The sequence below is a fragment of the Bison bison genome, unplaced genomic scaffold, assembly GCF_000754665.1.
Source record: "Bison bison bison isolate TAMUID 2011002044 unplaced genomic scaffold, Bison_UMD1.0 scf7180017864293, whole genome shotgun sequence".
Lineage (NCBI taxonomy): Eukaryota > Metazoa > Chordata > Mammalia > Artiodactyla > Bovidae > Bison > Bison bison.
Genome location: NW_011494865.1, coordinates 3,028,191 through 3,055,629, shown reverse-complemented (window position 1 = coordinate 3,055,629; position 27,439 = coordinate 3,028,191). Strand labels below are relative to the sequence as shown.

General features: G+C 43.5%; 1 protein-coding gene across 3 annotated transcripts in view; it reads left to right on the top strand.

Annotated features, from left to right (window-relative positions):
• The window catches only part of CPPED1 (calcineurin-like phosphoesterase domain containing 1), a 140,152-nt gene that overhangs the window by 83,896 nt on the left and 28,817 nt on the right, over positions 1-27,439 (top strand). For 2 of the 3 annotated variants that reach the window (XM_010850683.1, XM_010850682.1), the window contains exon 3: positions 19,630-20,052. In XM_010850683.1, the coding sequence (XP_010848985.1) occupies positions 19,630-20,052 (423 nt within the window). Of the gene's footprint in view, positions 1-19,629; positions 20,053-20,690; positions 21,722-27,439 lie in introns of those variants that run through there. The other variant, XM_010850685.1, reaches the window with a different exon arrangement.

The following is a 27,439-nucleotide window of genomic DNA, read 5'->3' as shown; positions in this document are numbered from 1 at the left end:
AAAAAAAAAAAAAATCACATATTTGCAATTCACATGTAACTTGGGCAACCTGTATTTTATCTGGTATCCCTAACTCGGTTAAAATCCAACTGTGCCAACTGTGAACCCTGTGACCTGGAATGAGGTCCTCAGCTGTGCCTCAGTTTCCTCATTTTTTCTGTTAATTCTATCCCAGGGGTCTCATAGGAGCTGATGAGATCATCTGTGTAAAGTGCTTGGCTCAGTGCTGAGTACAGAACGGACCCTCCCAGCATCTACTTTGGCTTGTACAGTCTTCACTGTTCAACTTCCCAACAGGAACTAGGTTCTCCTTCTGGCCTCTGCCTTCACCCTGCTCTTCCCTTTGCCTCAGAAATCTCCAGGCAAGACTACTGGAGTGGGTTGCCATTTCCCACTGTAGGGGATGGGCTTCCCCTGTGACTCAGCAGTAAGGAATCCACCTGCAAAACGCAGGAGACACAGGAGACTTGGGTTCGATCCTTGGGTCCAGAAGATTCCCTGGAGGAGGGCATAGCAGCCCACTCCAGTGTTCTTGCCTGGAAAATCCCATGGACAGAGGAGCCTGGCAGGCTACCCCCATGGGGGCCATGGGGTCACAAAGAGTCGGACATGACTGAGCACGCAAGCATGCGCTCCAGGGGACCTTCCCGACATGGGGCGAACCCACGTCTCTTGCATTTCTTGCATGGGCAGGTGCATTCTTTACCACTGCATCACATGGGAAGCCCCTCCCCACCTTCAGCAGGCACTAATTCTTCCTAAGCCTGTTGATATTTGGTTTGCTTCTTCTGGGAAGGCTCTCGAATACCTCCCGAGTAATCAGTTACCCCGACCCTGTGCTTCCCCAGGGCTCAGTGCTCCCATCACAAACTTCATAACTCACGTAATGCCATATGGCTGTTGCCTGTTTCCATATGGGGCCCCCTCCAGACTTTGAGCTCCATGAGAACAAAGATAACATCTTGCTTTTTCTGGTGTGACTGTGACCTAGCACACAGTAGGACAGCAGATGTGCATCAAAGAAATACTTAGCTGAAGACAAATAATTTCTTCTAGCCTTCCAATGCTTGGGACTTTTTAGATTTTTGCCTCTATCTTTGAAAGAACAGTGACTATATTTGAAGTTTCACTGTGAATCTCCTATTAACTTTTCATTAGGTTGTGTATTTAAAATCCTGAATTGGAACCAGTAATTGAGGGACAGAGCTGCCAGTGCCAGAATTCAGATTATAAAATTAAATCTTGAAGTAAAAAAAGCACTCGGGACTTTCCTGGTGGTCTGGTGGTTAAGAATCCACCTGCCAGTGCAGGGGACACGGGTTCAATCCCTGGTCCGGGAAGATCCCACATGCCTGGGGGCAGCTAAGCCTGTGCACCACAAGAAAAGCCACTGTGGCGAGAAGCCCACTGTCCACATCTAGAGAGTAGTTCCCACTCTCTGCAACTCGAGAAAGTCTCAAGCGCAACAGCGAAGACCCTGTGCAGCCAAAAGTAAACAAATAAATATGAAAGAGACATTCATTCTAAGTAAGACCTTTTCATGCATCTGGCACCCAGAAGCTGTAAGCAGAAATGAATCGTGCTCATTCGTTCCTCAAAAGGGACTTGCTTGTAACCGTCCTGGAGCTTCTGTGTTCTGGGACATGGTATTGTTTTGTCTTTTAACAGCATCAGCCTTAAGCAATGTTTTACGTGTACCAAGTGCCCCGCAGCCTTTTGTGAAACTGAATATTTTATCATTATGTATGTACAGAACTTATAGCACCAAGATTGGCTCTATAGAAGACAAATATCAGATAGAGGATCACTGTGGAGGGAAAAATAACTCATGTAAGATCTTGGTCAGCAGCTCCAAGTCCAGTTAATAGCAGAACGTCTTTCTCTTCCACATTTTCTTATTCAAACAGGATACAGCTTACATGTATTTTTACAGCCTCCTTTCCGGCCATTTCTAGTATCACAGCCCTATTCCAATCTTCATTACCTCTTGGCTGAAAACCATAAAATTGCCTCTCCGTCAGCCCCTCTTCCTCCATTTGCTTCCTTCTAAGCCCCTCCCAACTGCCTTTGGCAGATGAGTCTTCTTGCGGCTATAGTCCTCCTAATATGGTGCCCTCTTCCCAGAACATGTCAGCCACCCCCCCCCACTGCCTCCCTCATTTCTGTAGTGCAGGTGCACAGGTGGTCAGGACATTATTTTAGAAGCACATACCACCTTTGATTCCTGGGCATGGGCCAACCTCCTGGGTCACAGTCCAGTCCCAGAACAGTATGGCTGTGGGTGTGTCTGCAATGACAGAAACTCAGACAGGCTTTCCTTAAAAGCTATATGTTTCCTGAATGGTAGACCTTGATCTTAGCTCCCCTTGATTCTGCAGTTACCACAGATTGATCCTAAAACTCACTTGGAAACTCAGGAGACCCAGAATAGCCAGAACAACCTTAAAAAAGAAGGACAAAATCAGATGAGTCATACTTCCTCATTTTAAACATACTAGAAAGGTATGGTAATCGAAACAGTGTGGCACTGGCATAAGGATAGGTATCAGTAGTATAGAATTGAGAGTCTGGGAGCAAGCCCTCACATTCAGGGTCAACTGATTTCTGACAAGGTTGCCAAGACAATTCAGTGGAGGAAAGGATAATCTTTAAATTGGTGTGGTGGATACACTTGAATATTCATATGCAGAAGGCTAGATTTGGAGCCCTGCCTCAAAGACAAAAATTATCTCAAAATGCATTAAAAATCAAATAAAAGCTAACACCATAAAACTCTTAGAAGAAAACATAGGCATACACCTTCATAACTTTATATTAGACAGGAATTTGTTAGATATAATACTAAAAGCACAAATGACCAAAAAAAAAAAGAAAAGAAGTAAATTGTACTTTATCAAACTTGAAAACTTTTGTGCTTCAAAGGACATTATCAAGAAAGTGGAAAAACAGTTAACCCATGGAAAGGAGAAAATACTTACAAATTATATATCTGATAAAGGACTACTATCCTTAATATATAAAGAGCTCTTACAATTCAGTTGAAAAGGCAAATAAAGCAACTTAAAGATGGGCAAAGGATCTCAATAAACATTTCTTCAAAGAAGATGAACAAATGGCCAATAAGCAAGTAGAAAGGTATTCCATATCATTAGTCACTCAGTTCAGTTCAGTCGCTCAGTCGTGTCTGACTCTCTGCGACCCCATGAATCGCAGCATGCCAGGCCTCCCTGTCCATCACCAACTCCCGGAGTTCACACAGACTCACATCCATCAAGTCAGTGATGCCATCCAGCCATCTCATCCTCTGTCGTCCCCTTCTCCTCCTGCCCCCAATCCCTCCCAGCATCAGGGTCTTTTCCAATGAGTCAACTCTTCACATGAGGTGGCCAAAGTACTGGAGTTTCAGCTTTAGCATCATTCCTTCCAAAGAAATCCCAGTACTGATCTCCTTCAGAATGGACTGGTTAGATCTCCTTGCAGTCCAGGGGACTCTCAAGAGTCTTCTCCAACACCACAGTTCTAAAGGATCAATTCTTCGGCGCTCAGCCTTCTTCACAGTCCAACTCTCACATCCATACATGACCACTGGAAAAACCATAGCCTTGACTAGACGGACCTTTGTTGGCAAAGTAATGTCTCTGCTTTTGAATATGCTATCTAGGTTGGTCATAACTTTTCTTCCAAGGAGTAAGTGTCTTTTAATTTCATGGTTGCAGTCACCATCTGCAGTGATTTTGGAGCCCAGAAAAATAAAGTCTGACACTGTTTCCACTGTTTCCCCATCTATTTCCCATGAAGTGATGGGACCAGATGCCATGATCTTTGTTTTCTGAATGTTGAGTTTTAAGCCAACTTTTTCACTCTCCACTTTCACTTTCATCAAGAGGCTTTTGAGTTCCTCTTCACTTTCTGCCATAAGGGTGGTGTTATCTGCATATCTGAGGTTATTGATATTTCTCCCAGCAATCTTGATTCCAGCTTGTGTTTCTTCCAGTCCAGCGTTTCTCATGATGTACTCTGCATAGAAGTTAAATAAGCAGGGTGACAATATACAGCCTTGGAGTACTCCTTTTCCTATTTGGAACCAGTCTGTTGTTCCATGTCCAGTTCTAACTGTTGCTTCCTGACCTGCATATAGGTTTCTCAAGAGGCAGGTCAGGTGGTCTGGTATTCCCATCTCTTTCAGAATTTTCCACAGTTTATTGTGATCCACACAGTCAAAGGCTTTCACATAGTCAATAAAGCAGAAATAGATGTTTTTCTGGAACTCTCTTGCTTTTTCCATGATCCAGCGGATGTTGGCAATTTGATCTCTGGTTCCTCTTCGTTTTCTAAAACCAGCTTGAACATCAGGAAGTTTACAGTTCACATATTACTGAAGCCTGGCTTGGAGAATTTTGAGCATGACTTTAGTAGCGTGTGAGATGAGTGCAATTGTGCGGTAGTTTGAGCATTCTTTGGCATTGCCTTTCTTTGGGATTGGAATGAAAACTGACCTTTTCCAGTCCTGTGGCCACTGCTGAGTTTTCCAAATGTGCTGGCATATGGAATGCAGCACTTTCACAGCATCATCTTTCAGGATTTGAAATAGCTCAACTGGAATTCCATCACCTCCACTAGCTTTGTTCGTAGTGATGCTTTCTAAGGCCCACTTGACTTCACATTCCAGGATGTCTGGCTCTAGGTGAATGATCACACCATCGTGATTATCTGGGTCGTGAAGATCTTTTTTGTACAGTTCTTCTGTGTATTCTTGCCACCTCTTCTTAATATCTTCTGCTTCTGTTAGGTCCATACCATTTCTGTCCTTTATCGAGCCCATCTTTGCATGAAATGTTCCCTTGGTATCTCTGATTTTCTTGAAGAGATCCCTAGTCTTTCCCATTCTGTTGTTTTCCTCTATTTCTTTGCATTGATCACTGAGGAAGGCTTTCTTATCTCTCCTTGCTATTCTTTGGAACTCTGCATTCAGATGCTTGTATCTTTCCTTTTCTCCTTTGCTTTTCGCTTCTCTTCTTTTCACAGCTATTTGTAAGGCCTCCCCAGACAGCCATTTTGCTTTTTGGCATTTCTTTTCCATGGGGATGATCTTGATCCCTGTCTCCTGTACAGTGTCACGAACCTCATTCCATAGTTCATCAGGCACTCTATCTATCATATCTAGGCCCTTAAATCTACTTCTCACTTCCACTGTATAGTCATAAGGGATTTGATTTAGGTCATACCTGAATGGTCTAGTGGTTTTCCCTACTTTCTTCAATTTAAGTCTGAATTTGGCAATAAGGAGTTCATGATCTGAGCCACAGTCAGCTCCTGGTCTTGTTTTTGTTGACTGTATAGAGCTTCTCCATCTTTGGCTGCAAAGAATATAATCAATCTGATTTCGGTGTTGACCATCTGGTGATGTCCATGGTGATGTCCATCATTAGTCATTAGGTACATGCAAATAAAAACCACAATGAGATTCCACTTTATACCCACTAGGGTGGCTCTGACCAAAAAGACAATAGTAAGTATTGTAAATTATTAGGACCCTTGTACGTTGCTGGTAGGAATGTAAAATGTAAAACAATATTTTGGGAGACAGTCTGGCAGTTATTTAAATGATTAACAATACAGTTACCATATGATCCAGCAGTTTCACTCCTAGAGAAATACCCAAGATAAATGAAAGCATATGTCCACACAAACACTTGTTTATAGTTGTTTATAGCAGCATCACTCATACTAGCCAAGAAGTGGAAATAGTCCTTACGTTCCTTAACCGATGAATGGATAAAGTCAACAAAGTATCTTTGGTACAATAGAATATCATTCAGCAGTAAAGGAATGGAGTACTGAATGGAGTCGTGTCCAGCTAGAACATGAATGAGTCTTGGAAACACTGATAAGTGAAAGAAGGCAGCTACTCGGGACCACGTATTGTTAGATTCTGTTTATATGAAATAAAAAAAATAATTTTATAAAACACCTTCCTGGTCTTTTCTCTGTTTTCTTTCTTTCTGAGAGTGAAGAACTTGTCTTACACATTGGCCTTGTCATTTGTTTTATATTTGTTCCCATTAAAATTATATTTGTTTACTCAACAAGATCTAATTCTAGTGCATTTGTTATGTTTTAAATGTCTTCATTGTTTTTCTGATTATAAAAGTAATTCATGGTCATTATAAGAATTCAGACTTCATAGGAAACTGAAATGATTTCTGTCATTCCAGTCCCCCACAGATAATTACTATTAATAGTTTGTCCATATTTTTCCAGAAATGTTTTTCTCTGAATATACAAATTATTGACTTATTTTAAACAGAATTACATATACTAGCTCTTGCAATTTAACTGTTTTCACCTAACTTCTCTGCCCAAGACATAGGTTCACAAGTCTTAGCAGTATATATTTACTTACCTGTTTATTATATACTTATATTATATATTTAAACACAAATATACACTTATATTATACACATTTACCTGTTCTTTATTCCATAATAAGGACACACTCTATTGATGAACATTTAAGTCATTTCACATTTTTATATCTTCTCAAATGATACTCCCTAGTGGCTCAGATGGTAAAGAATCTGTCTGCAATGTGGGAGACCTGGGTTTGATCCCTGTGTCAGGAAGATCCCCTGGAGAAGGAATGGCTACCAACTCCAGTATTCTTGCCTGGAGCATTCCATGGCCAGAGAAGCCTGGTGGGCTGCAGTCCATGGGATCGCAAAGAGTCAGACACAACAGAGGGGCTAACAGTTTCACTTTTCAAATGATACTACAGTGAATAGTCATGTCTTGCACACGAGTATATTTCTGTATGATAAATTGTTACAAATGGAATTGCTTGGACACTAGATATAATGAATTTATTTCTAACTAGGCCCTGCAAAGAGTTTCGGTTTATGATATTAACCATTTAGTAGATGCCCTAATGTGATTGCTCTAACCTTCATGTGACAAAGGGGCACCTGTGATGGTATTTCCAGAGATCTCAGGGGCTGGCATTGGAAGTTCTTGTCTTTGGCAGGGCTCTCCCTCAGTACCAGTGTCTTAGCATTGCCCATCCATTCATCCGTCTTTCACCAGTGCCATGTGGCCTCCAGACATCACAAATTGCCAGGTTAAGGCGAGCTGGCTGGTCTCTCCACTCACGTGCCAGGGTGTCAGCATGCACATGTGTGCTGTCCTTTCCTGCACAGCTCAGGGGACAGCAGCAGAGCCAGGGGCCTAAGCCTGAGAATGAGGAGGACATCAGGGAGGTCTCAGATGACCTAAGGTCTCACATCCCTCCTCCTCACCTTATTACTGGGAGGGCTGGGTGGGGAGGGGGTTAGGGCCTAGAGATAGGCAGGTGAACACACACTACACATCGGGCACTTAAGGCATGATCTCATTTATCTTACAGTATCTCCGTAAAGGAGATGATAAAATTTCTATTTTAAGGGCTAGAGAACTGAGACTGAGAAGGGATTCTGCGCAAAGGGCACCCCTCACAGAGGCAGACTGTGAATTCAGAGCCTACCTGTGCTTTGGCTTGAAATGCCAACACCAGTATATAAGTGGAATCATACAATATTTGTCTTTTTGTCATTGGCAAGTTATCCTAAGCATAATGTCCTCAAGAATGTTCCATGTTGTAACTTGGGTTAGAAGTTCCTTTCTTTTTAAAGCTGAATTGTGTGTATATACCACATTCTGGTTCCAGTGGTCTTGTATGGATGTGAGAGTTGGACTACAAAGAAAGTTGAGCACCAAAGAATTGATGCTTTTGAACTGTGGTGTTGGAGAAGACTCTTGAGAGTCCCTTGGACTGCAAGGATATCCAACCAGTCCATCCTAAAGGAAATCAGTCCTGGGTGTTCTTTGGAAGGACTGATGTTGAAGCTGAAACTTCAATATATTGTCCACCTGATGCGAAGAGCTGACTCATTTGAAAAGACCCTGATGTTAGGAAAGATTGAAGGCAGGAAGAGAAGGGGATGACAGAGGATGAGATGGTTGGATGGCATCACTGGACTCAATGGACATGAGTCTGGGTAAACTCCGGAAGTTGGTGACAGAGGTGGTCCTGGCATGCTGCGGTTCACGGGGTCACCAAGAGTCAGACACGGCTGAGCGACTGAACTGAACTCATTCACTGATGGACATCTGGGTTTCCATGTTTTAACTATGGTGAATAATGCCACTATGAATATTGGTGTACAGATGTCTCCTCAAGACCGTGCTTTCAACTTTGGGGGGCATATTGCTGGATCATATGCGAATTCTATTTTTAAGTTTTTGAGGAGCCACCATACTGTTTTCCATAGAAGATGGACCACTTGATATGTCTAGTAACAATGTACAAAGTTAGCAATTTCTCCACGTCTTCACCAACACTTGTTATTTTCTGGGGTTTTGTTTGTTTGTTTGTTTATTGTGACCATCTTAATGGATTTAAGGTGGGTATCCCATTTTGGTTTTTATTTGCATTTCCCTAAAAGACGCTTGCTCCTTGGAAGAAACGCTATGACAAACCTGCTGCTGCTGCTGCGAAGTTGCTTCAGTCGTGTCCAACTCTGTGACCCCATAGACGGCAGCCCACCAGGCTCCCCGGTCCCTGGGATTCTCCAGGCAAGAACACTGGAGTAGGTTGCCATTTCCTTCTCCAATGAGAAACCTAGACAGCATATTAAAAAGCAGAGACATTACTTTGCCGACAAAGGTCCATCTAGTCAAAGCTGTGGTTCTCCAGTAGTCATGTATGGATGTGAGAATTGGACCATAAAGAAAGCTGAGCACCAAAGAATTGATGCTTTTGAACTGGGGTGTTGGAGAAGACTCTTGAGAGTCCCTTAGACAGCAAGGAGATCAAACCAGTCAATCCTAAAGGAAATCAATCATGAATATTCATTGCAAAGATTGATGCTGAAGCTGAAGCTCCAATACTTTGACCACCTGATGGGAAGAACTGACTCATTGGAAAAGACCCTGATACTGGGAAAGATTGAAGGCAGGAGGAGAAGGGAACAACAGAAGATGATGTGATTGGATGGCATCACTGACTTGATAGACATGAGTTTGAGCAAGATCTGGAAGTTGGTGATGGACAGAGAAGCCTGGTGTGCTGCAGTCCATGGGGTCACAAAGAGTTGGACATGACTGAGCGAGTGAACTGAATGACTAGTGATGTTGAGCATCTTCTCACGGGTTTATAGACCATTTTTATATCCTCTTTGAAGGTGTTGCTTCAGACCTTTACCCACTTTTGTGTCAGGTTGTTTGTTGTGGTTGAGTTTTAAGAGTTATATATATATATATATTCTGGATATTGTGCCTTATCTGATACATAAGTTGAAAATATTTCAATTTTTGATAGAAAAATATTTTGGTAGAAAATATTTTGGTAGAAAATATTTCTGGAGAAGGCAATGGCACCCCACTCCAGTACTCTTGCCTGGAAAATCCCATGGACGGAGGAGCCTGGTAGGCTGTAGTCCATGGGGTCACGAAGAGTCGGACACTTACTGAGCGACTTCACTTTCACTTTCATGCATAGGAGAAGGAAATGGCAACCCACTCCAGTGTTCTTGCCTGGAGAATCCCAGGGACGGGGGAGCCTGGTGGGCCGCCATCTGTGGGGTCGCACAGAGTCGGACACGACTGAAGTGACTTAGCAGCAGCAGCAGCAGAAAATATTTCTACCATTCTGTAGGTTGCCTTTTTACTCTGTTGACGTCTTTTGGTGTACAAAAGTTTTAATTGTCATGAAGTCTAATTTGTCTATTTTTTCTTATGTTACCTGTACCGATACATCAACTTTTATATTGAAAAAAAGCTTTTGATTTTTATCTCTAATCTATTTCTTCCCCAGTCTTTTCCATGTCAATAAATGACATGGCTAACCTTCTACTTGCTCAGATGTCTGGGAATTATGTTTAAATCCTTCTTCGTGTAGTCAATACAGTAAAGATTCCTCTAGTTTATACCTCCTAAGTATCTCTTAAATCCTTCTGCTTATACCTTCATTTTTTCTTTGCCAGTATATAGAAATAAAGTTAATTTTTATATGTTGATTTTTCATACAATAAGCAAGCTAATTTCCCTTATCAATTTTAAGAGGCTTTTTTCTTTCAAGATTTCTTGGGATTCTTCTATGGAGACAGCCATATCTTCTGAGAACAGATGGTTTTATTTCTTCTTTTCCAATCTGTATGCTTTTTATTTATTTTTTCTTACCGTATCACACTGGTATGATGTTGCACACAAGTGGTGAAGGCAGACATTCTTGCCTGGTTCCTAGTCATAAAGCATTAAGTATATGTTGGCTTTAGGTTTTTTACAGATGTCCTTTATCCAGCGAAGGATGTTTATTTCTCTTCAGCTCAGAGGTTTTATCAATGTATTTTAAGGCTGATCTGAAGACAACAAGATAATCTCTTCTTTGATGAATATTGACAATAATTAGTTACACATTTCATAGTACCACATCATGTTAAAAATGCAAAGTCAATAAATGATATAAATAGTATTTTGTTATCATTTTTATAACATTCTTTACCTCCTGGTTTAATTTTAATTTATTACATTACATTTTTAAGAAAGGTATTTTAAGCACATTTTAGCTGTCCACGCTGCCCTTGCCAGTCCCATGCAGAGTTACCCTTCGCATGCAGCAGGTGTGTGCTGACCTCCGGTGTCTGTTCACTCAGTGGGTCTCTGTACCCACTTCTCAGCAGATGCCCCTCATCCAGTTCCAGCCCAGAACAATCCTTCTCCTTCTCTCTTTGAGTCATTTGTTGCAGTTCTTCCTTAGCCAGTGTCTTGTTTTTCTACCTCACTTCCTGTCTTCTTGGTAAAGCACAGAGCCTTGCTTGATAAACATCTCATGGGCTCTCTAGATCCTTGGCCAGGTTTCCATTTTTTTATCTTCCTGGTGCTCATGAGGTTTGGCTTTGGGCTTTGCTACAATATTATGACTTCTTTAGGAAGCTGTGCTAAGGTGTGCTATAAGCTATGTTAATTCTAAGGTGGTGGTGTTGTTCTGACCCTAAAGAAAATTCTGACATCCACAAATGAGCATGTTTAGGAAAATGCAGATGTTTTCATTCAACTTGGGTTTTTACCATCTAGAATTTACTCTTTCACTTTGAAATTCTTACCTAAAAATTATTCACATTCCTGGAGAATGTTTTCATTCCTTCAGGAATGATTTTCTTTCCCCTTTTTGGCCACACTGCCTGGCTTCTGGAATCCTAGTTCTCCAACCAGGGATGGAACCCATGCCCCATGCAGTGGAAGCATGGAGTCCTAAGCACTGGACCCCCAGGGAAGTCCAAAAAATGGTACACTGATTGCTGTGTGTACACGGTTGGATTACTGAGAAAGAGGGAAGAATTAATACATTCAGGCCTGAGGGTGGAGGGAAGACAGATAACATTTTGCATACCTGTTTGTACCAAAGTCTGGAATCATCGTGGTAGGAATTCTTACCGCTGCCCTGAGGTGTGGGGATTTTCATTCCCATTTCTCACGTGATGAGGCCAAGGCTCAGAGGACCTGGGTGACTCAGTCAAAGCCACAAGGCTCTTGTAAAGGGCAAGAGTCAAGGTCCAAACCCAAGAGTCATAGACTGCACATCAACACATTGCCTCCAGGTGGGGGTATAGAAAGCCCTGAAAAAGCTGCACAAGAGAGGCTCATCTTTTTTTTTTCCCTTCAAACTTTAAACTTTTTATTTTGTATTGGGGTATCACTTCAGTTCAGTCGCTCAGTCGTGTCCTATTCTTTGAAGTCCCATGGACTGCAGCATGCCAGGCTTCCCTGTCCATCACCAACTCTGGAACTCACTCAAACTCTTGTCTATCGAGTTAGTGATGCCATCCAACCATCCCATCCTCTGTCGTCCCCTTCTCCTCTTGCCCTCAATCTTTCCCAGCATCAGGGTCTTTTCCAATGAGTCAGCTCTTCGAATCAGGTGGCCAAAGTGTTGGAGCTTCAGCATCAATCCTTCCAATGAATATAGAGGACTGATTTCCTTAGGATGGACTGGTTTGATATCATTGTAGCTCAGGGAACTCTCAAGAGTCTTCTCTAACACCACAGTTCAAAAGCATCAATTCTTTGGTGCTCAGCTTTCTTTACGGTCCAACTCTTACATCCATACATGACTACTGGAAAGACCATAGCTTTGACTAGATGGATCTTTGTCGGCAAAGTAATGTCTCTGCTGTTTAATATGCTATCTAGGCTGGTCATGGATTTTTTTCCAAGGAGCAAGCATCTTTTAATTTCATGGCTGCAGTCACCATCTGCAGTGATTTTGGAGTCCAAGAAAATATGTCAGTGTTTCCATTGTTTCCCAGTCAGTTTTCCATGAAATGATGGAACCACATGTTTTTGAATGTTGAGTTTTAAGCCAGCTTTTTAACTCTCCTCTTTTACTTTCATCAAGAGGCTTTTCAGTTCCTGTTGCTTTCTGCTGTAAGTGTGGTGTCATCTGAGTATCTGAGGTTATTGATATTTCTCCCAGCAATCTTGATTCCAGCTTGTGCTTCATCCAGCCTGGTATTTCGCATGATATACTCTGCATATAAGTTAAATAAGCAGGGTGACAATATACAGTCTTGAAGTACTCCTTTCCCACTTTGGAACCAGTCTGTTGTTCCATGTCCAGTTCTGACTGTTGCTTCTTGACTTGCATACAGATTTCTCAGGACACAGGTAAGGTGGTTTGGTATTCCCATCTCTTTCAGAATTTTCCACAGTTTGTTGTGATCCACATAGTCAAAGGCTTTAGCATAGTAAATGAAGCAGAGGTAGATGTTTTTTCTGAAATTCTCTTGCTTTTTCTATGATCCAGTGGATTTTGGAAATGTGCTCTCTGGTTCCTCTGCCTTTTCTAAATCCAGCTTGAATATCTGGAAGTTCTCAGTTCATGTACAGTTGTAGCCTAGCTTGGAGAATTTTGAGCATGACTTAACTAGTTTGTGAGATGAGTACAATTGTGTGGTAGTTTGAACATTCTTTGGCATTGACTTTCTTAGGGACTGGAGTGAAAACTGACCTTTTCCAGTCCTGTGGCCACTGCTGAGTTTTCCAAATTTGTTGACGTATTGAGTGCAGCACTTTCACAGCATCATCTTTGAGAATTTGAAATAGCTTAACTGGAATTCCATCACCTCCACTAACTTTGTTCATAGTAATGATTCCTAAGGCCTGCTTGACTTCACAGCCCAGAATGTCTGAGTGATCACACCATCATGGTTATCTGCATGAAGGTCTTCTATGTGTTCTTGCCACCTCTTCTTAATTCTGCTTCTGTTAGGTCCATTCCATTTCTGTCCTTTATTGTGCCATCTTTGCATGAAATGTTCCCTTGGTATCTCTAATTTTCTTGAAGATATCTCTAGTCTTTCCCATTCTATTGTTTTCCTCTATTTCTTTGCATTGATCACTAAGGAAGGCTTTCTTATCTCTCCTTGCTATTCTTTGGAACTCTGCATTCAAATGGGTATAACTTTCCTTTTCTCCTTTGCCTTTTGCTTCTCTTCTTTTCCCAGCTATTTGTAAGGCCCCCTCAGACAACCATTTTGCCTTTTTGCATTTCTTTTTCTTGGGGATGATTTTGATCACTGCCTCCTGTACAATGTTATGAACCTCCATCTGTAGTTCTTCAAGCACTCTTGTCTATCAGATCTAATCCCTTGAATCTATTTGTTACTTCCACTGTATAATCATACTGGATTTTATTTAGGTCATACCTAAATGGGTTGGGAAGATCCCCCAGAGAACGGAAAGGCTACCCACTCCAGTGAACTGAGAACTTCCAGATGTTCAAGCTGGATTTAGAAAAGGCAGAGGAACCAGAGAGCAAATTGCCAACATCCATTTGATCATAGAAAAAGCAAGAGAATTTCAGGTTGCAAAGAGTCGGACACAACTGAATGACTATCGCTTTCACTTTCCTTTGGAATATCCTAGTTGTTTTCCCTACTTTTTTCAAATTATGTCTGAATTTGACAATAAGGAGTTCATGATCTGAGCCACAGTCAGCTCCCAGTCTTGTTTTTGCTGACTGCATAGAGCTTCTCCATCTTCAGCTGCAAAGAATATAATCAGTCTGATTTCGGTATTGACAGTCTGATGATGTCCACATGTAGAGTTGTCTCTCTTGTTGTTGGAAGAGGGTGTTTGCTGTGACCAGTGTGTACTCTTGGCAAAACTCTATTAGCCTTTGCCCTGCTTCATTTTGTACTCTAAGGCCATACTTCCCTGTTGTTCCAGGTATCTCTTGACTTCTTGCTTTTGCATTCCAGTCCCCTATGATGAAAAGGACATCTTTTTTTTGGTGTTAGTTCTAGAAGGTCTTGTAGGTCTTCATAGAACCATTCAGCTTCTTTAGCATTAGTGGTTGGGGTATAGACCTGGATTACTGTGATATTGAATGGTTTACCTTGGAAACAGAGAGATCATTCTGTCATTTTTTAGACTGCACCCAAGTACTGCATTTCAGACCCTTTTGTTGACTATAAGGGCTACTCCCTTTCTCCTAAGGATTCTTGCCGATGGTGGTAGATATAATGGTCATCTGAATTTAATTCGCCCTTTCCAGTCCATTTTAGTTCATTGATTCCTAACATGTTGATGTTCATTCTTGCCATCTCCTGTTTGACCACTTCTAATTTGCCTTGTTTCATGGACCTAACATTCCAGGTTCCTGTTGAATATTGTTCTTTACAGCATTGGACTTTATTTCCATCACCAGTCACATCCACAACTGGCCATTGTTTTCACTTTGGCTCCGTCTCTTCATTCTTTCTGGAGCTATTTCTCTGCCCTTCTCCAGTAGCATATTGGGCACCTACTGACCTGGGGAGTTCATCTTTCAGTGTCCTATCTTTCTGTCTTTTCATACTATTCATGGGGTTCTCAAGGCAAGAATACTGAAATGTTTTACCAGTCCCTTCTCCGGTGGACCACATTTTGACAGAACTCTCCACCATGACGCGTCCTTCTTAGGTGGCCCTACATGGCATGGCCCATAGTTTCATTGAGTTAGACAAGGCTGTGACCCCTGTGATCAGTTTGGTTATTTTTTTGTGATTGTGGTTTTCATTATGTCTGCCCTCTGATGGATAAGGATAAGAGGCAGTATTGGGGTATAGCTGATTAACAATGTTGTGATGGTTTCAGGTGGATAGCTGGAGGACTCAGCCATACATAGACATGTATCCATTCTCCTCCCAGTGCCCCTCTCATCCAGGCAGGCACATAACATTGAGTAGAGTTCCATGTGCTATACAATAGGTCGTTGTTGGTTATCCATTTTTAACGTAGCAATGTGTACAAGACCTTCCCAAACTCCCTAATTATCCCTTCCCCCTGGCAAACACAAGTTCATTTTCTAAGTCTGCGAGTATTTCTGTTTTGTAAGTAAGTTCATTTGCATCATTTCTTTTTAGACTCCAAGTATAAGGAATGTCATATGACATTTCTCTTTCTTGATCTGACTTGTTTTGTTGAGTATGACACTCCATTTTCATCCATGTTGCTACAAATCGCATTATCTCATTCTGTTTTATGACTAATACTCCATTGTGTGTGCGTATACACACACACCGCATCTTCTTTTTCCATTGAGAGACTCGTTTCTGATTGAGAGGATCCAGGGAAGATGGGCTTCATGTGTTTTAACAGGTTATTGGGGATTGTTTGTGATTGTCCAAGGGCAGCATCCTTCTGGAGTTTGGAAACAAACAGACACTATTATTATGTATATTTCACAGCTATTGAAATATACCTATTATTATGTATGATTCACAGCTCTTCACTATAAATTGCTTTCTAGACAAGGCCTCTGTTCCAAGTTTTGAATCAAGTCGTTTGTTTGAGGTGCTCACTTTGAACTTCTCTGTGCGTGCTCATTAACTGCTTAAACATTCTTTGTGTCTGGCTTAGGCCGTGCGTAAAGCACTGTGATGAAATGTCTTTTGAAAATCAAGAACGGGAGAGATTCTGCACTCTGGTGTATTATAAAGTCCTCATCCCTGTGGATCAGGATGCTGTAATGAGAGCCCACACTCATAGCTGGAGCGCCAAGTTCAAGTCCCTCACTGGTTGTCAACTGAGTTAATACTCGAACAGTTTTCAGAACAGTGCGTAACCTGGAGTAAGCAATCAGTAAATATTGGCTAGCACTGAGCATCAGAAAATATCCCCAAGTCAATGGAAAGGAGACAGTTGTGGTGGCTTTGGAGTCTTTTAGGAAATGGGTTATGAAAAGTAGTGATAAATTGCTCTTGATTCATAGAGTCCTTTTGAGATGGTTTATCCCATTTGAAGTCATAAAGGATTCATCCTCTGTAACCAGCAGTCTGTTCACCTGGGAAAAGAACTGACCATTGGGGTCTTAGAGGGCATTAGAATCAACACAGCACAGTCCAAGGTCAGCTAACATCAGTCAATGACCTCTTCAAATCAGGAGCCTCAGGGTCAGGCCAGACTAGTGACGAGGCAGATGCTGGCTATAGGCAAATCCCCAGCACCAACAAGGGAGAGGCTTCCTGGTCCCCAGTGCCAGGCAGGACCTGCTCTTCTCCTCTCCTGAGCTCTTACCGTGGGTCAGCCAGCCTTTCTCCAGAAAATTCCACTCACCCCAAGATTGGGATCCACTGGAAATACAGCCACCTGACTGGCCATCCCCCAAATCTTCTTTCATCCTTAGGATCCCAGAGCTAAGGATTTTTTAAAATTCTTTTTTTTTTTTTTAATGAAAATAATAAGCTTTTAAAATTCTAATTCTTTTTTAAAATTAGTTAATTTATTCATTTTTGGCTATGCTGGGTCTTTGTTGCTGCGCAGGCTTTTCTCTAGTTATGGGGAGCAGGGGCTACTCTCTAATTGTGGTGTGAGGGTTTCTCATTGTGATGGCCTCTCTTGTTGCAGAACATAGGCTCCAGGGCACACGGGCTTCAGTAATTGCAGCACATGGGCTCAGTAGTTGCATTTCCCGGCCTCTAGAGCACAGGCTAAATAGTTGTCAGGTGCAGGCTTAGTTATTCCACAGCATGTGGAATATTCCCAGACCAGGTATCAAGCCCGTGTCTCCTGCATTGGCAGACAGATTCTTTACCCCTGAGCCACCAGGGAAGCCCTAAAATTTAATTCTTTTTTAAAATGAAAATGATACATAAGCTTCAAAAAGTGAGGAAGAAAGGAAGGAACTTTTAAAATATAGTATAAAGGGTTTTAAGCCAAATATGAAAGTTCCCTTCACTTCCCACTTCTGTTTCCTAGCTTTAACTGGAGTTAATAGTTTCCTTTGTATCTTTGGAAAAGTTGTATCCATAAGATATGAATATGTATAAGCCTTTCTAAAACGTGTGTAATTTTTACCCCTCCATGTCTTTCCTTTTTAATTTAATTTATATTACAGATCTTTCCAGAACATCAATATAGATCTACCTGTTTCTTTTTTTTTTTAATGTATTTTATTAGGATTAAACATAAAAATATTTCTGTGAGATATGGGAATTCTGAACTCTGAAGTATCTAACAACATAGCTAAAAGTAAGTGAATACCAGACTTGGCAGAATTATAAGGAGAAATGGATTCATCCATAATTACAGTGGGACCTAACCAAGTTTTTCAGAAACTGATATAGATTCAATAGGCCAAAAGCAAAGAATAATGACATAGAAGATTTGAATCACCCCATTAACACATTTGATTGAGTGTAAATATGAGGGACTCCATGTTTAATAGTTAGAAAATGCACATTCTTCACACATTCTCATGGGATATTTAGAAAAACAGGCCTATACTTGGCCATAAAGGAAATCTCAGGGCTTCCCAGGTGGCTTAGTGGTAAAGAATCCACCTGCCAAGCAGGAGATGCAGGTCTGATCCCTGGGTTGAGAAGATCCCCTGGAGGAGGAAATGACAACCCATTCCAGTACTCTTGCCTGGGAAATCCCATAGTGTCACAAAGAGTCAGACACGACTTAGCGACCCAACAGCAAAGGAAATTTCACTACTGCTGATCTCCTTGTGGTTGTAATTGCTGAAATGACTGTCTTTTCCCTCTCTTTCTTGCCTGAGTTGGCTCTGTCTCTCTCTCTGTCTCTAAGTCATGTCCGACTGCTCCGTGACCCCACCACGGAGGTCGGTAGCCCAACAGGCTCTGGTTAGTTCCAGCAGTTCCTATTTCACACCTGCCTTTTTCCTGACCTTCTAGACTATGCTTCTGCTTTATGGTCTGAGCTGTAATTGCTTTGTAAAGATTTTTCTGCTTTCTTTTTAATTCATGATGGAAATGGAGTGTGGGGTATAATTTCTATCTGCTCGTGGCAGGATTTTTCAGGTGAGTTTTTAATCATGCCTTGTGAAGGCGGGCCACTTTCTTTCACTGTTTCTCTGTCTTTGCAGGATGCTGAGCTTATCCCGAGGACGATCAGGGATTCTGTTCTTTCCCCACTCTAGTTTTCTCAGTCATTTTTAGTACTATCTGATACAGATAGGTGTGCTGCTGTAATTCACTTGACAGAATATCTGACTGACCAGTTTGAAAGGAAGGGTTTGTGTCTCTGACTCACACCTCACCTGGGTAACTAAATCAGGACTTTATACATTGTGGGTACTCGGTAAATATTTGTTGAATAAATTGGCACAAAAAGAAACAGATCCAAGGTTAAATTGGTCATTTCAAAATCCATTTATTAAGGCTTTAAAACATTATCATAGGGAGTGTGGAAGCCAGGAAGCTAAGGAAGGGGGAACCTCACTCTTTGTCCAAACAGTCATCTCTGGGATGACTCTGGAGTCCCAGGGGGAATGTGCTTCACCTTAGGGCACTGAGCCTCTGCACTCTTAGACACTATTGTATGTGTGTGGTAAGTCACTTCAGTTGTATCCAACTCTTTGCAACCCTGTGGACTGTAGCCTGCCAGGCTCCTCTGTCCATGGGATTCTCCAGGCAAGAGTACTGGAGTGGGTTGCCAGGCCTTCTTCCAGGGGATCTTCCCAACCCAGAGATCGAACCTGCGTCTTTCTGTGGCTCCTGTACTGCAGGCAGACTCTTTACTACTGAGCTACCTGGGAAGCCCCTAGACACTGTCAGTAGAATATAAAATACGTCTTCCTCCGTAAGAGGTGGGTTTGGCAGGATGCATAGGCCAGTTGATGTAGCCATTTGGATTCAAAAATTTTTCCCATAAAGGTGGTCACACAGTCTGCAGAGTCATGTGTATTGTGAAAAAAAAAGAAAAATACCTGTTGTTGGAGATTAGCATTCACGACTGTGTCCACACACCTCAGGGGTGCAGTTGATGACCCCTTGAAGCAGGGCAGAAACTATTTCTATTTATTTTCTAAATAAAAGATAGAAATTCAGCTTCACTAATATTTACAATTAGAATGAGCCTGCACCATCAGCTCAGTCAGCAACCTTGGATCGGTTAGTCACCTAGCTGCTGAATGTCCATGGGAAGGGGGACAGAGTTCCCCACCTCACATGTTGATTTGTTTGTAGCATGACTGCTCTTTGCGGTTTCCATGGGTCCCGTTGAGTGGATTTCTAGATTATTCTCTCTTATTTGATGTTAGCAAAGGCAGGAACAGCCTCGGCCGTTTCAGAACAGGGCCCTCTCTTGCAGGGAGGCCCTGGCGGAAGGAGCAGACAGAGGACCTACAGCGGGTGCTCAGGACCGTGGACAGCGACATCCCGCTGGTGCTGGTCAGCGGCAACCACGACGTGGGCAATGTCCCCACCCCCGAGACCATCGCGGAGTTCCAGCGGACTTGGGGAGACGACTACTTCAGCTTCTGGGTCGGGGGTGTCCTGTTCCTCGTTCTCAACTCCCAGTTCCTGTACGACGCCTCCAGGTGCCCCGCCCTGAAGCAGGAGCATGACCACTGGCTGGACCAGCAGCTGCGCACCGCAGGGCAGCGCGCCTGCCGGCACGCCGTGGTCTTCCAGCACATCCCGCTCTTCCTGCAGAGCATTGGCGAGGACGACGACTACTTCAACCTCACCAAGTCCGTGCGGAAGGAGATGGCAGACAAGTTCGTGGAGGCAGGTAGGCCCGGGGCTGCGGGGAGGGGGCGGGGCGAGGGGGAGAGACTGGTCTGGAGAGGAGGCGTCCAGATCCTTCTCCAGGCAGAGGGGAGAGAGGGCGGGGCCTTGGACCGAACTGGGTTCTCACCCAGCTCTGCCACTGGTGGCCGCGTGACCTTAGCCTGCGAGCCTCAGCTTCCTCGTCTATCAAGTAGAACAGCGGAGGCAGCTCTCGCAGGATGGCTGTTGACGCTTCAGTGAGAAGACCGCCCCGACTGCGTTAGAGCAGCCCGCTAGCTGAGGGCTGAACTGTAACTGCTCACTGCTGAGAATGGGGACCCTGAAGGCTGGGGGTATGGGAGGGGTGTCTGAGTGTGGCTGTAGGTACCCCAGGCAAAGGCAGGGGCCAGGGTTATCTTTTCTTACTGCTCTGGGAAGGAGGAATTTGCCCAGGGGCAGACGATGTTTCAAAGCCACACTTCCTAATAGGATTAGATGTAACCCAGGGAAATCCTGCGATGTGGCTACGGAGCAGGTCAGGGAGCCTCATCCCTGTTCCTTTATGAGGTGGACCGAGTTCTCCTCCAGAAGCAGGTGAAGAAATCTATTTAGTTTGATCTTACCCTGCTATGAGTTTCAAGCTAATCAAACACATGACAGGTACTTGTGTGCATGCACACACACACAAAATGAAGATGCCCTACCACCAAAGATCTCCAGTCCCGGTGGCGCCGTGTGCCTCACCAGCCCGCACAGCTCATTTCTCCTCCTGGGAGCCCCTGCGGTTTTCCTTTCCTGAGAAGTGGCGCATTCTCAGCTCATTCCCTGCATTATCAGTGACTTGGCAGGATTCCAGTTGTGACAACTGTTATGTCTCGTTTTGGCCCTAATGCCTCCTTTCAGATCCTTCCAAGAGTGTACTTCATCAAATTCTTCTAAAATTTAAATACATTCTTTTATTTGCTAGAGTGTAGGGAGAAGGATTCATGGCAAACAGATGGGGAAACAGTGGAAACAGTGGCTGACTTTATTTTTCTGGGCTCCAAAATCACTGCAGATGGTGGTTGCAGCCATAAAATTAAAAGACGTTTACTCTTTGGAAAGAAAGTTATGACCAACCTAGACAGCATATTAAAAAGCAGACACATTACTTTGCCAACAAAGGTCCATGTAGTCAAGGCTGTGGTTTTTCCAGTGGTCATGTATGGATGTGAGAGTTGGACTGTGAAGAAAACTGAGCACTGAAGAATTGATGCTTTAGAACTGTGCTGTTGGAGAAGACTCTTGAGAGTCTCTTGGACTGCAAGGAGATCCAACCAGTCCATCCTAAAGGAGATCAGTCCTGGGTGTTCATTGGAAGGACTGATGTTGAAGTTGAAACTCCAGTACTTTGGCCACCTGATGCGAAGAGCTAACTCATTGGAAAAGACCCTGGTGCTGGGAAAGATTGAGGGCAGGAGGAGAAGGGGACGGCAAAGGATGAGATGGTTGGATGGCATCACCGACTTGATGGACATGGGTTTGGGTGAACTCCGGGAATTGGTGATGAACAGGGAGTCCTGGCGTGCTGCGGTTCATGAGGTCGCAAAGACTCGGACATGCCTGAGCGACTGAACTGAACTGAACTGAGGGAGGAGGAAGTGGTCTGACCCAGTAGCAAACATTCATTAAAAAAAAAAAAAAAATCCCTATCTAGTGGGAAGCTGCTATATAACACAGGGAGCCCAGCCTGGGGTTTTGTGATGACCTGGAGGGGTGGGAGGCTCAAGAAGGAAAGAAGATATATATATATATATATATAATTATGACTCATTCACCTTGTTGTATGGCTGAAACCAACACAACATTATAAAGCAGTTATCCTCCAATTAAAATAAATAAGATCAGGAAAAAAGGGAAAAAAATAAAAATACTACCTCACAATAAACTGTAACCCACCAGGCTCCTCTGTTCATGGGATTTCCCAGGCAAGAATGCTAGAGTGGGTAGCCATTCCCTTCTCCAGGGGATCTTCCCCACCCAGGAATTGAACCAGGGTCTCCTGCATTGGCGTGCAGATTCTTTACCATCTGAGCCACCAGGGAAGCCCATATAATTATGATTCATTCGCGTTATTGTGTGGCAGAAACCAGCACAACATTGTAAAGCAGTTATCTTCCAATTAAGATAAAACAAGATCAGAAAAAAGAGGGGAAAAATAAAAACACTGCCTCACAATAAAAGCCTTTATGACATTAAAAAAAAAAAAAAAAAAAAACTCCTGACACTCTTTTCATCTTTGAGCATTAAATGTGTTCACATTTACTTGCAGAAAGGACAATAGGCCCTTCTCTCTTTTCAAGACATTTTACAAAAAGCTTGCATAATTGGCGACATTTTCCAACTGTTCCATGGAGATGAAGTTGGAAAACTTCTATTAAGGCCTTTGAAATTTTCTGCCATGCTTGAGTTGGTGCAGAGAACTGTTGCTGATGACAAGGAAATGAAGTGTCAAGATGGCAGCAGCACCCCCACAGAAACTGCTTTGTAACAGAGAGTAATGCCAGCGAGAGCACTTCCTGGCACTGAAATGATCCCTTTCATGTCAAATGTTAAACCATGCAAATACCATCCCCGTGGCTGCTCTTTGTTCTCTGTCCTTGTCACCCACACCCTTGAGTGGCCTGTGGTTCTGGGTTTCTCGTCCTTCGTAGGACGAGCACGGGCAGCCCATGAACACCCCCAGATACTGAGGGCTGGAGACACTTCCAAAGAGAGAGCCCGCCCCCCAACTCTCACTGGGCCTCCTTGAGGAAAGCCTGCTGCCCACCCACCAGGATGGGCAGACGGTGGCATTGAGTCTGGGATGCACCAGCCTCTTCGCGCGTCAGGGCAGCAGCTCCCCCGAGCTCCGGGAGGGCTTGACGGTGCACCCAGAGCTGGCCTGTGTCTCAGGGGTGGGCTCCAATTGCCCTAGCTCACAGAGACTGATGTACCACCAGAACAGTACTGTATTAATTTGGAGCAGGGCTGAAACCATCCACCTCACCCCAGCAGGGCAGTCTCTCCCTGTAGGCCGAACAACATGGACGGTCAGGTTATAAGCAGGGTTATGATCTTGCTAAGCACGAGACAGAGCAGGCGAACTAGTTTTCTTACTTGCTCTTTTTTTAAAAAATTGAAGTATAATTGACTTACAATGTTGTGTTAGTTTCAGGTATCTAACATTGTGATTCAGTATTTTGGGGGCCTGCACTATAAGTTACTGCAGGATATTGGATATAATTCCCTGATCTATGCAGTGTATCTGCATTACTTATTCCTTTCATATATGGTGGTTTGTCTCTGTTAATCCCATACCCCCTAATTTGTTCCTCCCCCACCCTCTTTCCCTTTTAGTAACACAAGTTTGTTTATTGTGTCTGTAAGTCTGTTTCTGATTTGCATACACATCCATTTGTATTATTTTTTAGATTCCACGTACATGTGATATCATATTGTATTTGTCTTTCTCTGACTTATTTCACCGGGCATAATAGTCTTTAGCTTCATTCACATTGCTGCTGATGGTAGTGTTTCTTTTTTATGGCTGAGTGGTATTCCATTGTGTGTGTGTGTGTGTGTGTGTTTGTATATGTATGTATATGCCACGTCTTCTTAATCGAATCATCTGTCACTGGGCACTTGAGTTGCTTCTTACGTCTTGGCTGTTGTTAATAATCTTATCAGCTCTTAATGGCATCTGGCACGGGAACCCTGGTGGGTTCACCTCTAGTTTTGGGCCTCGTTGCTCAGGAAGACTGATACCTCCTGTGCCTTTAATCCTACCTCTTTAATATCTCTCCAGCCTGTCCGCTTCTTGAGGCCCTCACTGCCTGGCATCTGGGTTGTAGCAGTAGTGCTGAGTTCCCGGCCCACTCTTGCTCCATCCTGGCCCATTCTCCACCTATAGCCAGACGGGTGTGTAGCCCCACAGCATCCACCCTTCTGAGGCCCCTCACCCTTAGGATAAGACCTCACCCTTCACCACCGTCTCTGCCTCTTCATTTCATCAGGCCAACACCATCTCAACCTTCTGCACAAGGTGTCCCCAGCCCCACCTGCTGGGTTCTTCTCCAGCTTCCCTTGTTTCCAGCGCATTTGTAGGTGTCGAAGCCCCCCTAGACTCTGAGCTCCTTGAGTGCAGGGGAGGCCTGGCCCAGGTCTTAGCTCGTAATGAATGCTTCATTGGAGTTTGTGGAATGAGTGGAGAACTGGACCTCTGCCTCAGGTTCCTTCCCTCAGTGGCCAACCAGCCCAGGGGCTGATCAACCCAGCTCATTTCTCTGTTTAGCACCCACCATGTGCCTGCTGGAAGGCCAGGTCCCGCTCCATGGAGCTCCTGCATGCAGCCTCTGCGTGGTGTGTTCCAAATGTTGGGCAGGTGTTCTAAGTTTGATCCTCCCGTCTTGGGTGAGGCCATGTGTGTGACTGTGTTCTGACCCCCATACTTGCTTTCCAGGTTCACCTCACAGTCGATTGCTCTCCTCCTGAGTGGCCCCTTGCTATTCCACCAGGCAACCCCTTCATGTGTGAACAGGCTGCTCTTCTTGGTCACTGGCCTTGCAGTCTTCCCCTAGACCTGCTCAACCAGGGAGAAGCAGAAAGAAGGGTGCCCTTCCTGCAGTCACCTGCCAGTGGCATGGCTTTTCTCAAACCAGGCTCTTTGCCTAATGACCTTTCAAACTCAGAACAAGCCACAGGCACTGCTGGGCAGAGATAGAGATCAGATGTAGTCGCAGCTCCATGGCAGCCTGCATGGCCTTCTGGGTTTGGGAGCACAGGTAGGTGGGCTGCCATGGGGAATGCAGGCCCCCACGACTCAGTGATGCAGGAGATCGCTCAGGTCACAGCCACGTGATTCTGGAACTCATTTCGGAAAGCCAGCAGTTCAAGTGACATTTTGTGAAATTCATTAACTTAAAGACCATGATCAAATTGGGGGTGATGATGACAGATGGTATTTAATACTGCCTCCAGCTTTTTTATCCCCCACAGCAATATTATTCCCAAATACTATTTCAGTCTCATTTATCTCCATGTGCTAAAATGCCAGTCCTCAAAAATATGTCAAAAGCTCATCAGAATATCAGGGTAGTTTTTAATTATGATAATTGTGTTGTTATAAAATATCCTTTTTAAAGAGCACACCCCTCCTCAAACCACCACTTGGAGGTAACACCCAGCTTCCTTCCAGCAAGCTTAATGAATAATTCTGAATCATTGTGTGGGATGAATAAATGATTTAATAATGAGCATCAACAATCATCTCACATTGTGGCATTAATTTCCTAAATGGGATGAGGTAAATGAGGAGGAGGGGTGTTACTATACAACGGGCCACCGCCTGTGTAGGGATGTGCTCCGTGAATCAAAGCCTTGAGCTTCCGAGCTCAGGTTGCCCTAGAAACGGATGCATTCTGTTTCTCCTTTTGAAGCTCAAAAAAAAAAAGAAAAAAGAAAGTCTTTGTATGATCTGGAAAAGTTATCAATAGCCAGGACAAATAAACTGTCCAGGGCAGGACAGTTGCACAGGTGTGAAGCGGCACTGTTATCTCCCGTCTTCATTCACTCTGCCCGAGGATAGTTGATTTCATCACTTCCACAGGACGTAGAAATTAGTCTTCCCCTTGATTTACCTTGGGGCTTCCCTTGTGGCTCAGCTGGTAAAGAATCCGCTTGCAATATGGGAGACCTGGGTTCGATCCCTGGGTTGGGAATATTCCCTGGAGAAGGGAAAGGCTACCCACTGCAGTATTCTGGCCTGGGGAATTCCATGGACTGTATAGTCTATGAGTTCACAAAGAGTCAGACACAACTGAGCGACTTACACTTTCTTTCACTTAATTCACCTGATTTTGCAAGGGCAGTAGATGATAGATTCTTAGTCGAGACTCTTGGCCATTGTGTGTATCAATTATGCCTTTTTCAGCAGAGAGTTAATGTGTGACCCAGTTAATAACAGATTTTAATTTAAAGACTAAATCTTAAAATTAAAAAAAAAAAAAGCCTAGCTCTTTCACTGACCCTGCTGTGCTTGATGTCTTGATACCTTTTCTTTTCTCTATTCTCCACACAGAGATTAGAACTGTGTAGTAGAAAGCCCAGAGCAAATTTGGCAATTATGAAAAATTCCAATAAGTTGATCTTTCCTTTAAAAGTTAATGAGTAATTTCACAGAATTATAGTTTCATCTCTATTTATGCAAGAAAAGAAAAAAAAACTGGAGAGAGAGATCTTAACCCATGTAATATTATGGTTTTAGAATTTCAAAGTTTTAAAGAACAAAAAGGTCAGGTTTCCAGGGTCTGCTTCATAGGAAAAATGAAACATCAAACCCTGCTCTGACATCTAATACTGGGTTGTATTGAAATTATTTCTTTCCATCCTGATTCCTCCAGAAAATGGAGTCCCAGCTTTGTTCATCTCTATAAACCCAGCTCCTAGCGAAGATTATCACTTAGTAGCCACTCAGTAAGTAAACATGAAATTGAGTTGAACTTGATTCACGTTTACCCATCAGTGGAATCATAGGTAATGTGCATATTATCTCTTGATTGGTATTTACCAGCAAATTTGCCCTGCATATGGTCAGACAGTGAACATTTTGGGCTGTGGTCTCTGTAAAGTGAAAGTGTTCGTTGTATCTGACTCTTTGTGACCCCATGAACTGTATGTAGCCTGCCAGGCTCCTCTGTCCATGGGATTCTCTAGGCAAGAATACTGGAGTGGGTTGCTGTTCCCGTCTCCAAGGGATCTTCCCAACCCAGGGATCAAACCCAGGTCTCCTGCATTGCAGGCAGATTCTTTACCATCTGAGCCACCAGGGAAGCCCTGCAGTCTCTGTAGCGACTACTCAACTTGGCCTCTGTAACATGCAAATAGCCACCAGTGGTACATCAGCAAGTGAGTGTGACTGGATTCCAGTAAAACTTTATTTACACAAACAGGAGGTGGGCCTAAAGGCCATAGATTTCCCATCCTTGGCTTAGAGAAATGTTCCCAGTACAGTGTGAGACCCTTTTTCTCCCCAAGACCTTGTCTGCAATATGCACACGTCTAATTCCAGTCTGCTTCAGGTCACAACTGCCAGGTCACTGAAGAGTCTGCCCAGAAGGGGCCCCAGACTCCTCAGTGGAGGGCCTGCCTGGGTGCGGCTCATCCTACTGGAGGCCCAGGGTGTGGGGGGAGGGCGGGAGGGTTCCTGGGCCACTTACATGCTTTTGTAACATGTGTGAGGAAAAAACTAAAACTATCTCATCAAGTGAAAGAAAAATAACATGCCAAGTAGCATGGGTAATAGGCAGGTAAGGCCGAATTTGTGATGGTGGTACAAGGGGTGACAGGTTCTCAAGGGTGGGGTGCCCGAGGCCCTATAACCTCACAGGTCA